The sequence below is a fragment of the Chaetodon trifascialis genome, chromosome 6, assembly GCF_039877785.1.
Source record: "Chaetodon trifascialis isolate fChaTrf1 chromosome 6, fChaTrf1.hap1, whole genome shotgun sequence".
Classification (NCBI taxonomy): Eukaryota; Metazoa; Chordata; class Actinopteri; order Chaetodontiformes; family Chaetodontidae; genus Chaetodon; species Chaetodon trifascialis.
Window position 1 is genome coordinate 2809475 of NC_092061.1, and position 15306 is coordinate 2824780.

Below are 15306 nucleotides of genomic sequence, written 5' to 3' on the forward strand. Positions count from 1 at the left end.
TTCAGTCTTCTAGCTCACACAGTGCTAACGCTAACCCCTCACTCCAGCTCACCTGTGCACAAACTGCACCCATTCGCACTTAAAGGAATGGTTCCACGTCGTCTCGCTGAGAGTTAAATCAAATCAAAGGACGCGCCCACCTGCACCTGTGAAGCTGACCAATCAACGCCGTGTGCTTCATGAAACATATTCATATGGAGTTAAATGGTGAGCCTCAGAGGTGCCGGCAGGGTTATTTGCCATCTTGCCATGAGTTTGATTTGTCCATTTATATAAAGCTAGCTAGAAGCTGATTAGCCACGCTTAGCATAGAGACTGGATGTTCTGAATTCCCGGCATTTCCCCACTAGGTGGCAGCACCATACAAGGTGTGGAGTGGTAATTTGTTAAGGCGTTGACAAAGACACCTAAGAGAACCTCTTGGGGTCCTTAAGGTGTGTTATGCTCCACCTTTTTTTCTTGCCTGGACTGTCGAGTGGACAGCATGTGGGTAGACGAGCATATTTAAGTTATGTGTGATTCGTTTATTGTGTTTGTCTTGTGGCACACGTGGAGTTTGAGTCGTTGAGCTTTGTTCAGCGTTGTTAGTTGTTTTGCATCACTGTGAGGTGAATAATGACACTGTCCAGGTGTTCAAGTTAACGCTAAGGCTATTAAGCTAATGCTAGTGCTAACACCATCATGTACATGCTAGTACTTTGCAGTTTATTCTAAATGCTTGTTACCTTCTAGTCTGTGATCATTCTGGTTATCTAATACTGATTAATGGTGAATATTATTTGTGATTGCAGAAACCACATGACTGTTCGAAAACACAAATTACAGTCCAACTGAAGCTGAGACCCTGTTCCCATGTCACTCTCTGACCGGAGTCTACTGTAGATGTAGAGACCAGCCTAAATTCAGAAAGTAGACGCTTCTACCACCCACATATCCTCAACACTGGAAGTAGCTGAAAAACTGCAGTTTTTGAACGAATTAAACAAGACACAACACGCTCATGAGTGAGCTGGCAGCAGGTTTATTGAAGCCACGCTAGCTGTTTCCCCCTGCTTCCAGTCTTTGTGCTAAGCTAAGCTAACCACCCTCTGGCTGAAGCGGTATCAGTCATTTAACTCTGCAGCAGAGCGAATCAGCGTCTTTGCCAAGACGTCAAACTATTCCTTTAAATTCTGACTGAACTACACACAGAATATCTTCATCTCACAATATTTAGCTGTGACTGCTTTCATGCTTCTGTCAACATGATGATGGTGACAGAATGGTGGAGACAAAGTGAAATCTGGAGCCACAGGAGGACGGTACCTCTACATCAACGTTAGGGGAGCTCTCTCGAGGGTCGTAGTCGTACAGGGCCACCATCCTCCGCGTCGACATCGGATGCTGGCGGCCGCTCCGCCTGTTCCGCTCTGTGCAGAGGAAGGGAGATAAAAGACAACCGATCAGAGGGGACGATGGACACTTACTGAAGAATGTGATGAGACACACCGACAATCTTTGCAATGAGATCGTCTGTCTTACAGGGTCAAATGGACACGTGGAAATGAGCTAAAGCACGTCACAGATGAAAGGTGAGAAGTGAAAAGAGCAGTACAGGTGAAGCAGAAGAGCATCTCAGTGGACACAGACCTCTTTTGGACTTTCTGGACCTGCGATTTATTGAGCGGCCATCTTTGAAACGATCACAGTTCACTTTACAGGAAAGCAGCATGGTTAAGTGGAGAGAGCAGAGTGTCAGTAACAGACAGTTCAGCAGGGCAAAGAGGAGCTAACGGCAAAAAGACGACACAAGCTGGGAGGAATGCGGTCTCACCTAACTTCTCCACAGGAGTGTTGAGCGGCAGGAAACCCTGTTTGAGCAGCTGGTCCATCATTTCGTCATCTTCTGTCTGGATCTCAGAGACCATGTTACAGGGGATCAGACCCACTCGGTCTCGGATCTCTGCCCTGTAGAAGCCATCCGTGTCTTTATTCCCAAACACCTGAAGGAGCGACAGAGTGTGAGCAGCCAGAAGCCAGTAAGGCGTTGCAGGCGTTAGCATCCATGAGTCTAAGAGGCATCACCTTGATGATCTGGCCCTCCTTGAACGGCAGCTCCTCGTCCGCAGCATCCGGGTTGGGCGACATGGACATGGGGTCGTAGTCAAAGAGAGCCACAAACACTCGGGTCAGCTCCTCCGGCTCCGACTCCTCGTAGTAATCCAGGGAGTGGCGTCCCCGCCCGTGCCTGCGCCCGCCATAGCCGTCTGAAACATAGAGGAGGCCTCTGCTGCTACTACCAGCCTTATACAGCCACGCTGGCTGCAGAGGCAATGAGAGCAGAAGATGTCTCTCTGTTAGCTGACAGGGGAGAGGGCGATGAGACGCATGTGTGAAAAAAGAGCCGGAGATCAAATGGCATCGTTTTACTTTCGGTTTGTTTTAATCTCTTCCGTTTTGAAAAGCACACTCCTGTTGTGTTCACACGCTAAGAGCGAAGGCTCGGCACAATCGCAGCCCTGCAGGTTCTTCGTTCACACATCTCTGCTTGCTGGCAGTGACAGTCACTAAACATCATAGACCACAGTACGACACAGCACGGAGGGGAGACACATCAAGCAGTTTTTGGGGGTGCAAGGGAAACTGAATGACTGTGCACACCAGGAGGACACAAGTAACACTGCACTGTTGTTCATTGCTGTTTCACTGCCTTATCTCACAGAGGCTGCTTCGCATGCATGCTTTCACGGGATTGGACGTCATGAGGGAAGCATTCCTACATCAAACGCAGGTGTGCCGTCATGCTTTTAGGCCACATTCAGAAACAAAGTGCAGCGAAAAAGGGCAAACTTTCCCGGGGAGGTAGCACATCGAAGGCCCCGGCAGCTCCTGGTAACGCAGATATCAGGGACAGCGAGGGGGAGGATGAACCTGATATCAGCTTCTCATGGATCACCATGTTCATGTTCAATGCAGACTCTAAGTGGCTCTGAGATGCTGAAACCAAAAACTCACTAAGCAAGTGAAATATGCTTTTAGGAAGATGTGAAAAGTGCTTCGACTGTGTGAGACGTGTTTGGCTTTGATGGCGGCAGAGTTGATGAATGTGCGACTGAGCGATACCAACAAGGCGAGAATGCAGCGAGTCATCCAGTTACGTCTTTCCTTCTCACCGAACTGTTAGCGGCTCATGCAAAATGAAGAAGGGAAACGGGCCGCTGGCTCATGGAGGCGGGAGGAGAAGGAAAAGAGGAGGTGGCGGAGGAGCTGAGGAAGAGGAGGGCGGGCTAAGCTGCGGTGGGGTGGGCCTGCATATGGAGGTGAATGGGAAGAGTGAGTGAGTTGGGGTTTCTTGGGATTGAAGGTGTAGGAGTACATACAGGGAAGGGATTTTCATTCTCCAGCAACGGGAAAAGTGGCCAGTCTTGTCTTCCCCCGTCAGCTTTATTCAGCTAAGCTAAGCTAAACTAAACAAAGCAGCTGACTGTCCAGCACAGAACAAAGACCACCATGATATCACTGCATGTGTTCAAGAAGGACTCTTTGCCTTTTCTGACCTTGTCAAGGTGAATTGTCATCTTGGAGAGAAGCTGCACCACATACCATATTGATCCTCTGAGGACATAGATCGCCATATCCTGCGCCGAGCTACACTGCCATAGTAAACATCCTCCTTGACGGGTGAGAGGTTCCCCTCACTCCCCTCACTGTTACTGTCCATGGTGATCTCTACAGAAGACACCAATCACAGCGTTACGGTCAGAGATCCCCCGCACACACACTCTGCTCTACCCCATGGCCCATTCACTCATGCTGACACAGTAGGATGATGAGGTTGCCCTGAGGTGGGGGGTGTACAAGGCAACAGGTTTCACTCTGGAGTCACTGGGTGTAAAACAGCAATGCTTGCACTGTTGCAGGGAGGTCAAATTGGGTGGTCATGTACACATGTTAACCCACAATAAACACAGGCATCGGGAGTGTATCTGCATAGCTTTCCTGCAAAACTGCGTGTGAGCATCTGGCGAATCCAGCTGGTGAGGATGGGCAGCTACAGGGGGTGCGAACACCCCCACAAAATAAGGCTCTACGTGGTTGTTTAAGCTCTATGGGAGAGATGTACAGCTCGGCTCACATGGGTAAGGGAAACACATGGTATAAATAGCACAAACATCAGTGGCCCTGCAGGTGGGGATGAGGCGTCTCCTCGTGTGGTGACCTCACTAACCAATGGATGGGATGGGCCGTTGCTGAGGGGGGGTGCCGATGTGAACCAGCCTCCTCCCTGAGTGGTCCAGACGATCAGCGCTTCCATGTGACGGTGAGTTCCCAATGATCTTTAGAGTAAAGAAACAACAAACGCGAGGTTAGAACAAGCAAAGCGCCCACATTTAAAACTTCAAGATCATTTTAAAGAATCCCACAATCCTGTTAAAACAACTAAAAAACCATAAGAGCAAATGATGTGGCTTCCATTTGTCCTTAGGGAGGCAAAATAATAGGAAAAAAAATCCATAAAACAATAATGAAACCCAACAAACCATCAAAACAAGTAAATCAAATCAACCCCAACACAACAACATGGACTGGGGGTTAGGAAGGGTCAGATGTTTAGCTAAAGACCATTTGTTTGGTTTGTTTTGTTCTGTGCATGTCAGCTCCTCGATGAGAAGGAAGCAAACGACACCACATGAGACAGAAATGAGCAGCGAGAGAGAGAGAGAGTGGACGAGAAGGAAAGGAGTGAAAGCGGAGGGCGAGAGTGATGGAGAATGGATGAAGATGTGGTCAGATGAGCAAAGCCATCATGGCCTCAGCCTGGGGGGGCTTTGTGTTCCAACAAACACGACATTAATGCACGAAAACTGACGATGAACACGAGATGTTTTTGCTGAAACAAGTGAAAGAGACGAGCACGACACGATGCGTATGGGTGGAAAGCCAAACGGATGGCCGCAGGCTGCTGAGGTCTTGATCTGATTCTGGACGTGAAGCAATGAGAGAAACAAAGCTCCAAGCACGAGGTGGAGCGATGCAGCTGCAGCTCTGCAGGGCGAGGAGCATGGCATGGAGCGACAGATGAAGGCGGCAGAGAGAAGGCAGCACGTCGTCATGCACTGCACAGGCTTTCCTTCAATGGGACCTTTCCCCTCAAAGACATGAGAAGTCAAAACTTGGTTAAATGGCCTTTAGGTAATTAAAGCTTTACTTGAATCCACCTGACATTCTGAGTACAAGCAAAGTAAGTCACACAAAATAAAACATCAACCAACCATGAACGTGTGAGAAGTCGTCACAAAATGAGAAACAAAATGCCAACTAAAGAGGGGGGAGGGAGGGGGGGTAACCGTAAAGAAAAACAGACAACATTAAGGAAACACAATGGCTGCAGCTTGCTGATGGAAAGTACAGCAGAAAGTCTGAATCACACACCAGCGGCTGGTCCCGGTTCAGCCTGGACAAAGACTGGGCCCTAGCCTCCCTGTGGGGGCTGTAATAGACCCTGTCCAGCTCGTTCAGCCTGCCCTCGCTCAGGGCCCCTTCCCTGGAGTAGTTTCGCGGCCCGGCCTCCCGACCAGGCCCAAAGTGGTCCCTGTTCCTAAAGTCACCCGTGTGTACCGACTTGGCAGCAGTCACTGGGATATCGGAGAACTCCTCCTCCACGCTGCACTGGCGGGTCAGAGTTCTTTTGCGGCCCATGGCCAGCGCCCGCCTCTCTACCGGCCCTTCACAGTGGATGATGTGCACGGGCCCCCGCATGGGGCTCCCGTGAACGTAGTACCCTCGATGACCCCGGCCGAGAGAGCCTTCTTCCTCGCTGCCGCAGTCCAGCCCGCTGTCAGGACTCTTGGTGTTCTGGCGGTTAGGGCGTCCCAGGCTGCGCTCCTCAGGGTTGTAGCAGTAGCGGCTGTCGGTGAAGCGAGGAGAGGAGCGCTGGCGCTGCAGGTGGCGGGAGTTCTTGCTGGGGGGGAGGTGGTTGTGCATGTGGGAGTCCTGGGGGTACATCCTCCGCTGAGTGTGCGGCGTTCCCGGCCGGCCGCCGTCTTCGAAGCACAGGCGCTGGCCCATGCCGTCCACGCCGTCCAGCTCTTCCTCGGCCACCTCGGGGATGCTGTGGAGACGCTTGCTGCGGAGCGACTTCTGCTTCACCACCTCCCTCTGGAGGTCCCAGCAGTCTCTCTCCTCGGCTAAGTCCTGACGCTTGTAATAAGCCTTCAGTCACGACCGCGAGGCACAGTTCCACAATTTCACAGTTCAGTTAGTCAGTTCAATTCAACAGGTTCAGTTTAGATTTTTGTGAGGGGTTGAAAAGTTTTTCGAAGGTTTTAGAACAGGCAGGAAACAACACAGTATGTGAATAGAACAAATGGGGAGGAAAGACAAAATAAAGACAGAATTAGTTATTTGTGGCAATGTAGTAAGACATGCAGTCTCATTCCGTGAGAAGAAAATGGCATGCTCTGAACAGGAATCTGTGAAGGCTCGAACATGGAGTGAGAACTGCCGACTGATGCGGCTATGGAAGTTAAACGTGGGAAAGGGAATTTCGCTCGTGAGGAATTAGAAATATCCAAACTAAAAGGAAGTGGCGGGCTGAGTTAGTGCCACGCTGAGGGGAAAGTGAAAACATGGATGTGGATGAAATGAATCTTAAAAAAGCCAAAAACAACAGGATGAAGCTGAGTGGGTACAACAACCAGCTGCTGAGGACACACCGCGTTAAGACGCTTCAGCTTCAAAGTGCTCACAGGAAACAGCAGACTTTACCTTCAACTGTGTCCTTCACAAAAACGTTTACATCATTATCATACATACGTCAAATAATTAGGTTTTACAGAAATATAAGGGTGGTGGATAATGTGCAACAGTGATTTACAAAGAGATGATGATGACAGAAAGGAGACGCAGCATCGGCGTATTCAAAGAGTAAATGGACACCAATGGACACCACATACTGTACAGGTAACAGGACACAAACCTAACAAGGCTGCAGGGATGTATTGACCTCTGACAGCAGGTCTACTACAACACAGAGGACCAATCAGCACTACAGCTCCTCTCACTGTCATAACATGATGCTTTCTGTCCTGAAGGCAGACTGGCCTCACAGCCACACACCCGCACTGACGGAGCGAATGAAGACAGGATCATGTACCGACAATGTTCGACACCGAGCACAGAAAAATTAAGCATCAGGACATGACAGACGGAAACAAAAGTGAATATTTCCATTTAAGTACTCACTTAAATGAGATTCCCATATGCACTTCATATGCCATGACCCTTTGATACAGTACAGTGTATTAAAACTTGCATTTAAATATCACATTCTAACACTGGACTTTAACACTTCTTCCTTTGGTGCAGCATCAAAATGCAACGCAAACCACAGAAAACATTATGCTTTTAGTTTGTGGCCTTCCTCTCTCGCATGCTTTCTAGTTATGTATTCACCGGCATTCCCATGAGCTCGGCCTTGAATGAATGAAGCAGTGCTGGGGGGGGAGGGTGGAGGAGCAAGGCTGGGTGGGGAGCTCAGCCAGGCAAAGCCACGGCGGGCCTGGCTGTGGAGCCTGAGAGAGAGAGCAGGTGCTGGACCTCTGTGGGTGGCAGGACCCTCCCTCCCCCCTAAATCTCTGTCTTCCCCACCGTCTCCTGTCCTCCCCCAGGCCTCTACCCACTGAAGGTGTGCGGTGCGTACCTTAAGAGTGTTGTGAGAGTTGATGCTGCGCCTGCGGCCCTCCTCCAGCTGCATCTCAGAGTACAGATCTTCCTCGTCCTCCTCCATTATGTCAGACAGGTCAGAACCCCGGCTGCTCTCCGTGTGGTACTCCTCGCTGTGGCTGTAGTGGTGATGATGGTGCTGCGGGAGAAGAAGAGAGGAGGTTGAAGCTGGGACGCTGTGTAATAACTTGCTGATCCTTTTTGACATAAGCTGACCTGAAAACAGCACAAAGTCTGTTTGGATCATTCTACAGGTAAACAGGCTGATTGACAGGTGAGAGGATCATGACTGGGTATGAAAGGGGGCGTCCTGGAAAGGCTCAGTCGTTCCCACTTTGTGAACACATGATTGGACGAAGGAGACTAACACATGGACCCTGAGACACTTCACTTTTTTGGAATCAGGTTTATGCAGAAGCAGCTAGAACCTCTGATTGGTCAACCTACAGAATTTCCTTTAGCTTTAAATATTGATTGATGTAAACAGGTGTACTGGCTGGAGGCTCCAGCTATTGGTTGATTTCCAATCCAAGCCAGACTGGTGCTCAAAATCTAAAAAGTCTGTAGTTGATGCAGCACAGACACAAATGTACACTAAGAGGTGATTTGACTTCTTCCTAGAAACAAGTGATCACACTCATGATTGGCCGAGCACCGCTGTCTGTAAAGTACCTGTCTGCCCAGCTCGGAGCCCCTGAGGAACTCATCCACCGAGGCTCCTCTCCTCCTCGCGTGGGGAGAGTCGTAACCGTCCTCCTCCTCATCAGAGTTGAGTGGATGCAAGGCGTTCCCTCGCTCACTGAAGATGTTTCTTTTCTCAACCTGATGGGAAAAAAAGAGCCAAATGATTCAGGGTCACGTTCCTGAAATCATATTTCTTTTGCATCAAGTCAAAAAAATGAGTGAGAAAAAATTTTCACTTTTCCAGCAGCACAATGAAAAATCGGATTTCCAGGCTCGACAGTGGATCCTGTCAGACGCTGAGATGAACGCTGTCCTATAATCAAACACCCACTCACCCGGTTCCCCTCGGCAAACACTCTCTGGGCAGCTTCCCTGGCCATGGCCTTGGCGATGGTGTTGGGGATGGGGACTCCCTGAGGCTGCGGCAGGATCCTCTGAGGAGAGGGCGATCGCCGGGGCTGGAAGTGCGGCGGCTCCAGGTTGGGTCCGTGCATGGGGGGCAGCGGAGAGGGGGATCGCTCCCAGGGCTGGGCCGATCGCAGGCCCACCTCGTGCTCTTTGGTTTCTGGCTCTCTGGCACTTACTAACAGTTTGGACTTGGGCATGGGGTGGCGCTGGAAATGAGGCGGGGCCGAGGGATGAGGAGGCGGGTGGCAGATGGGCTGCGAGTGCGGCTGTGCGTGGGGCAGCGTGTGGGGCTGGGCTCGAGGCAGAGGCTGCACCTGGGGCTGAGGGTGATTCGGGGGGTACGTCGACGGATAAGGAGGATGGGTTTGCGAGTGCACCGGGTGGGACTGCGGGTGGGGGATGGGGTGAGGCGGGGCAGTGGTTCGGTGGGAGAGGCGCGGAGAGCCCAGGAGATTGTGCGGGATGATGGCCACGGGCGAGTCCTGGGACTCTCCTTGTGTTGATAACGTCCTTACAATGACCTCCCTGGCCTCCAGACACTGAATCCTGTTTAACTCCACGGTCACATAGTCTGCTGTGGGGTATAAGACCTCTGCTATCTGCATTCACAAAGGAACCAGAGAGTCCTTACCAAAGGAACACAGAACGTCAGCACACACAAGCACTCACACAAACATGGACATGCATCTATTGGCTGAAGAGAAACACCTGATACCTGTTAAAAATCTATTTATACATACAGATGCTGGAGCTCCAGCCCACTAAGCTGATCATGTTTAAACTATAGCGCCCTCTTCAGGCCTGTTAGAGAATGCTCACTTTATGTCTGTCCAGCTGATTTTGGTTTAAAATTAATGGCTGATGACTGAAAAGCAGCAGCTCCCTGAGGAGGAGGAGGCGCACAGCATGGAGCCAGTTACAGCTCTCTTTTCTGAAGCGACATGTTAAGTAATGCTGGTCCCACGAGGCTGGATGTCAGCATTATATCATTTCTCCAGGAGATGGCAGTAGAGTACTACTCATAGAAGTCGCCATCGAGGAAGGAAGGGCCACCTTTTTAACGACAGGAAGAAAAAAGCTTCTTCTGACATTTGGTACCTTTTGTCCCTTTGTGCACACGGCGTAGCCAATCACACTGGCCCCGTTGGAGGTTCCTGAAGACGTCAGAGGCGGCGGCTTCCATCTGACCTGCAGGACCCCGGGCGTCTGACCGCACTGGACCTGCACCTCCTGGGGAGGGAGAGGGGGCCCTGGGGAGCACAACACACACACTGGATAAGGAGAGAAAAAAAGAGAGCTCAACAGTGGCTGAACCTTTACGGCCTCTTTGATGAAAGAGAAACGTGCTGACCTCAGTGCGATGGGCTTCTCACATTCAAAAACCATTTCACAGAGCTATGAGCTATAGGGGAACTGTGTTATATCCTGTGAATAGCATCAAAACCATTATGTACACTAAATTCTAATACAGCTGCTCTGTGCTGCGACACAGACTGACTGCATGTGGTTTTTACTTCATTCAAATATCAGAAGTTGAAGGCTGATTTGTTTAAGTTATGCTCATCTCTGCGCAGGTTCAGGCGTGGATCCTGACATTCACTCGTACCCATTGGTTGAATGAAAAAGCCAACATTCAGCCTTCAGCGTGCACGCAGCATTTTCCTGTTGGCAGATTCTCGCTGATAATATTCTATGTTTGCAGTTCCCACGGTCTGAAAGTGCCGCCTGCATGCTGAGCAGACCCATCTGTGCAGTGCTGCTGCTCCCCTGCAGTCACACGGCGAGCAGATGCAGTCGGCAGCATCTCCGAGCTGCACCGTGCAGCCGCATCGGTGCAATCTGTACCGCGTTCTGCGCCGGCTGTCCGTCTGCAGACGACGTGTGTGGAGGTTTCATTCCCTCTTGTCATCTTTAAACTACGCCTGCCATGAACAAGCCCCTCTGAGAGCTGAAGTGAGTGTTTAAATTAATATTTCCACCGGAGCCACTTCCATTAATGCCGGACACAAACAGCAGACACTGATTTCCAGGCAGGGGATTGGACGCTGCTCCGTGTGACTAATGCTAATAAAAATGTTGTATCTCTGAGAACACATGCTGAGTGTGAAAGCTTATATAGCGCCTCCAGACACTGTCCTCTTTATTGACAACAGCTGTCGGCCACCGATACCGAGACTATTTCCGACGCCTCTAATTAACATGCTCAATAGATAGATCATTTAATGAACTCGCAGCATGTTAGCTCGTCAGCTGCCAACAGGAAATGTCAATTCAAACTTCTCTCTCTCTGCTTCCCTCTGTGTTTCCCCGTTCTTCTCTCCATTACTTGAGTTCATAATCTCTCTTTCATGTCTTGTTTGTCTGCAAACTGCTTCCGTCTCATCCTGGTACCTTAACGATGGGAGTTTCAGTCTCCTTTCCATGTTCAATAAAGGCTAAATAATCACAAGCCTTCCCTGAGCATTTAGCAATAATATGGCTTGTCTGTTTTGTCTGCACCCACAGCTGGCCGACTGCACTGAGCCTATAGACCCACGCCCTCGAAGCGCTGCCATAAATGTGGCTGGCTGTGCACAGAATCACTCTTATTACGCTCTCACTTTCCCGTAGCAAGACAGTCTGGCTGTGAGACCCGAGTTAGAGCTGGCATCAACGAGCCTCATGGGAAAAGAAATCCCAGAGATCTACGCTCACTATTTACACTCATTTGGCTGTGAGAGACTCTTGTTTCCAGCGTTGTGTAGCGTTCTTCAGTGAACGCTTCTTCAATCATTGCACTTTTTGTTTTTGTTTGTCTGCCGTGGATGTGTCTTATCGCAGTGGTGCACGCACAAATCCTTGAGGGCAATCTGAAAGTGGCAGGGGAAAAAAGGAAATGGCTGAGATGTTTGTCAGGTTTGTAAGTGTAAAGGGCTCGAAGCACGTGGCTGAGTAAATAAAGAGACGGCTGCGTCGGATGGCATCAGATGGCTTTCACTGTGAAATATCTGATGACTTTGAAACAGAATATTAGGCTACAAGACCAGAGATTAGATTGAGGAGAACAATGCTGGCCCTTTATCATAAATACACCTTTTATACAAAACTCACAAAACTAAGACTTTGATTCAGCCTGAGTGCTTCCATGAACTTGTTTCCAGCCACAGTCGATGCTTGTTTCCAATTAAGAAAGACTGATAAACGCACAGCAGGTCTACTAGGAGTAGCTAGGAGGCAGAGTGGAGCTGCGAAAGAGTCAGAAATCATCTTTCCAGGTATTAAAGAAAGCTAAAAGGAGCTAAAAGGGACTGAATGTTGGACTTTCATTTGCCAGGTGGCCACAAACATGCCACCACATGTAGGTTTATGCTGTTCAGTGTCTGCTGGATGTGTAAAGGTGCAACTGCCTGCTAACAAGCTCGCTTTGACAACTTTATACAACCAAAACAAAAAGTGCCCAAAAAAATCTGATTAAGGTCAAAACATAGAGTCTCAGCCACATGGACCACTTTGAGGCTGGACTTAGCTTTGAGCTAAATGCTAAATGCCTCATGCTAACATGCTCACAATGATATCTGAAGCAGGTTTAACATCAACCAGGTTCACCATCTTAGTTTAGTGTGATAGCTTGCTAGCATTTGCTAATTAGCACTAAACACTATGGATGTCTGCACCAGATTTCATGGCAATATGCGCTAAAGTAGTGGACCAACACTGGCGTTCCCAGAGCAGATAAGGTGCTAATGTGAGTGCTGTTCTGGAGGCTGACCTGCAGGCTGAGAGCAGAACTCCACAGAGATTTCCCTCTTTTCCCTTTGATCCATCGGAAGCTGCCAAGGCACCTGATGCGGCTGCGCCACAACCTTCACCTTGTAAACTGTCATCGGCTTCAGGTTGAAGAACTTGTACTTGTAGCCCCCCGCCTTGACCATGTCGTACTCTGCACCGTTGAGGAAGATGGTGTGACTGTAGTTGCTGTTGCTGGGCATCCAGGAGAGCTCAGCGGAGACCTGTGTGATGCTGTCCACCCGCAGGTAGTACGGCGCCACCACCACGTCCTTTCCCACGAGCATAGTGCACCGCAGCTCGTCCGACGGGCCACGCTCGGTGATGCTCTGCACTGAGATCCGGTAGGTGTGGGTGGCCAGATTGAGCTTTTCAATAAGAGACTTTGTCCTGCCCCCGTAGGGGACACTCATGCGTAACTCCTTATCCACCAAGACATTGTAGCCACTGATGGAGCCCCAGCCCGGCGGGACCACGGGAGGATCCCAGCCAATAATCACACTCTTGGCAAGTTGTTTAATCAGGTTGATGCGGCGGGGATAAGGCACAATGTCTTCACCGACCTCGTCAATGCTGACATCCAAAGTTCCTGTCCCGTTGCTGGAGGAGCCCAGGAGGTCCATGCCCAAGCTGCTGGTGCTCAGACAGTCTAGTTTACTGTCAGACAGCAAGCTGCTTATGCCTGTCCCCGTTCCTGTGCCGACCCCCAGTCTCTGAGGCCCCAGGCTACTGTGGTTGAGGTAGCCAGGTTCTTTAGCTACTGTGTCCCTGTGTTGGACAGACGGCGTCTCCTCGTCTTGGACAAAATCCACAAAATTGGATGGGACGAGTCCCCGCTGTCCGTCCAGCAGCTCTCCTGAGAAGCAAAAAGGAGATGGTTGGCATTGTGCCTACGTTAAGGACAAAAGATTAAACGCCACAGAGGCAGGTCAGACCTTCGTAAAAGCCATCCTCATCCATCGTCCCGTAAACGTAGAGGTACTTCCCGGCCACCAGGGGGAGCTCTGCCTCGGGATGCTCGTTGGGCCCGTCATAAGGATTGTAACTACAGCGAGAAACAGGCAGAGAGTTTTCTTTATGTCAGACACTTTTTAGTTCTATAATACATACGTCAACAAGAAACAATTTGCTCAGCGTTGCTTTGAAAATATTTTTCAGCTTGTTTCTATTTTTGATTTATTTATTTCAGTTTTTTTTTCTAAACACGAGGAAGCTGAGGACAGCGTGGGCTGAAAGCTTTGGCCCTGTTTCATACATTTGTGCTCCGAGGATTCCAATTATTTTTTGTGCTGACAGGTAATTTTCTTTAGAGATAGAAACACTGAATCATCTTTAAGACCACAGCCTACAGCTCTGTGAGAGAAAGCAAAGAATCTCAGCGAGATCTGTCCGCGACTCGTCTACACTGAGCAGCCCGTTCAGTTGGCCGTGGAGAGCTATGTAAAGGACTTCCGGCCGGCTCGCTTGTTAATCATCACCCTCTCTCAGGACGTTCAACTGTTCCTGTTAACTCTGAAAATGCATCAAAACCCCTAAAAATCTCAAGTTAAAGCACAGCTTATAAGGACTTGTTGGAAGCAGTAGTTGAATTCCAGCGAGAGGTCTGTGAACAGCAGGTGAATCAGCAGGTGTGTGCACGTACCTGTACCGAGCGATGCACAGACGAACCTTCCCCGTGAACCTCGGCTTCGACCTGGTAGTTGAGCTGAGCTCTTTGTCCATCTGGAGAAGGCAAACGAGGAACAAACGATCCTATTTTAATCATCCAACGCTCATTGTTTTCACCTCTCACCTCATATTTAGAGAACCAGTGAGGCCTTTTGTTTAAATTTCCACCTGTGCATTAAAAATATGTCAATGAATCTCAAACAGCCGGCCTGCAGGACACTTTACTCAGTTTAAAACGAAGCAGCTTTTTGTCCTCACGAAGTGCTGCCTCAGCTGAAGGATAACAGAGGCATGAGAGCGCTAACAGATCGAGCATCGGTGAGTTGAGCTCATTAAAGCCGTTTAGGAGACACTGTGCTGCCGGCTGAAGTTCACGCACCTGACAGCAGGATTTCATTTGTGTGAACAGGGACGACTGAAGCGTCCAAATCAGTGAGGACTCGTCTGTGTGCAGCCCCACAGTGTCAGCTAGGATGTCTGCATAGTCTGTCTTGGTGCAGCTTGAAGCTCGTTAGGCTCACTTTTTGTCTGTAGATGTCGTGCAAAGTGTGAATGGAGAAACGTGCGTTAAATGAAAGCCATCTGGGAACAAACAGGCAGACTTAGATACCTCAGAGAGGAAAGCCCGCGCTGGGCTGCGAACTCGACTGCGAGTGAGGAATGTTGGCTTGACAGAGAGGAGCTCCGGCTTGTCTCCACTGATCTGGAGCGGTCGAATGAACTCGGATATCAAAGATCTGCTTGTTGGAGCCTCATTGCCTGTGGAACAAACACAACTTCTCTCATCAGATCCTCCATCGCAATAACACAAATGATATCACAGTACAAAAGGGCTCATTAGCTTAACGTCCACGTCCACTTTCAGAGACAGACAGAAAACAGAAATCTGTGTTTTAACATTGTGTAATGATGCTGGAATTACGTAAACACCAGTTTATGTAATGCAAACCACAAAAACAGGAGCTGTAACAGCGACAGCACACATGCTTCATAAGATGCACAGACAGCTGACGAGACATCCACCTGCACTAAAGTCTCCATTTACTTTAAGTTAAATGTAATCAATCTGTTTTTGTT

The 15306-nt window shown here is 49.5% G+C and overlaps 1 protein-coding gene across 1 annotated transcript in view; it reads right to left on the reverse strand.

Annotated features, from left to right (window-relative positions):
* Positions 1-15306, reverse strand: part of rimbp2b (RIMS binding protein 2b) — a 75345-nt gene that overhangs the window by 6235 nt on the left and 53804 nt on the right. Inside the window, exons 12-26 of the mRNA XM_070963773.1 lie at positions 14840-14988; positions 14204-14283; positions 13497-13606; positions 12545-13417; positions 9895-10046; positions 8724-9395; positions 8377-8526; positions 7682-7843; positions 5413-6192; positions 4208-4316; positions 3583-3708; positions 2065-2246; positions 1814-1982; positions 1630-1692; positions 1306-1409 (exon numbers count right to left, since the gene is read on the reverse strand). Of these exons, the coding sequence (XP_070819874.1) occupies positions 1306-1409; positions 1630-1692; positions 1814-1982; positions 2065-2246; positions 3583-3708; positions 4208-4316; positions 5413-6192; positions 7682-7843; positions 8377-8526; positions 8724-9395; positions 9895-10046; positions 12545-13417; positions 13497-13606; positions 14204-14283; positions 14840-14988 (3881 nt within the window). The remainder of the gene's footprint in view (positions 1-1305; positions 1410-1629; positions 1693-1813; positions 1983-2064; positions 2247-3582; positions 3709-4207; positions 4317-5412; positions 6193-7681; positions 7844-8376; positions 8527-8723; positions 9396-9894; positions 10047-12544; positions 13418-13496; positions 13607-14203; positions 14284-14839; positions 14989-15306) is intronic.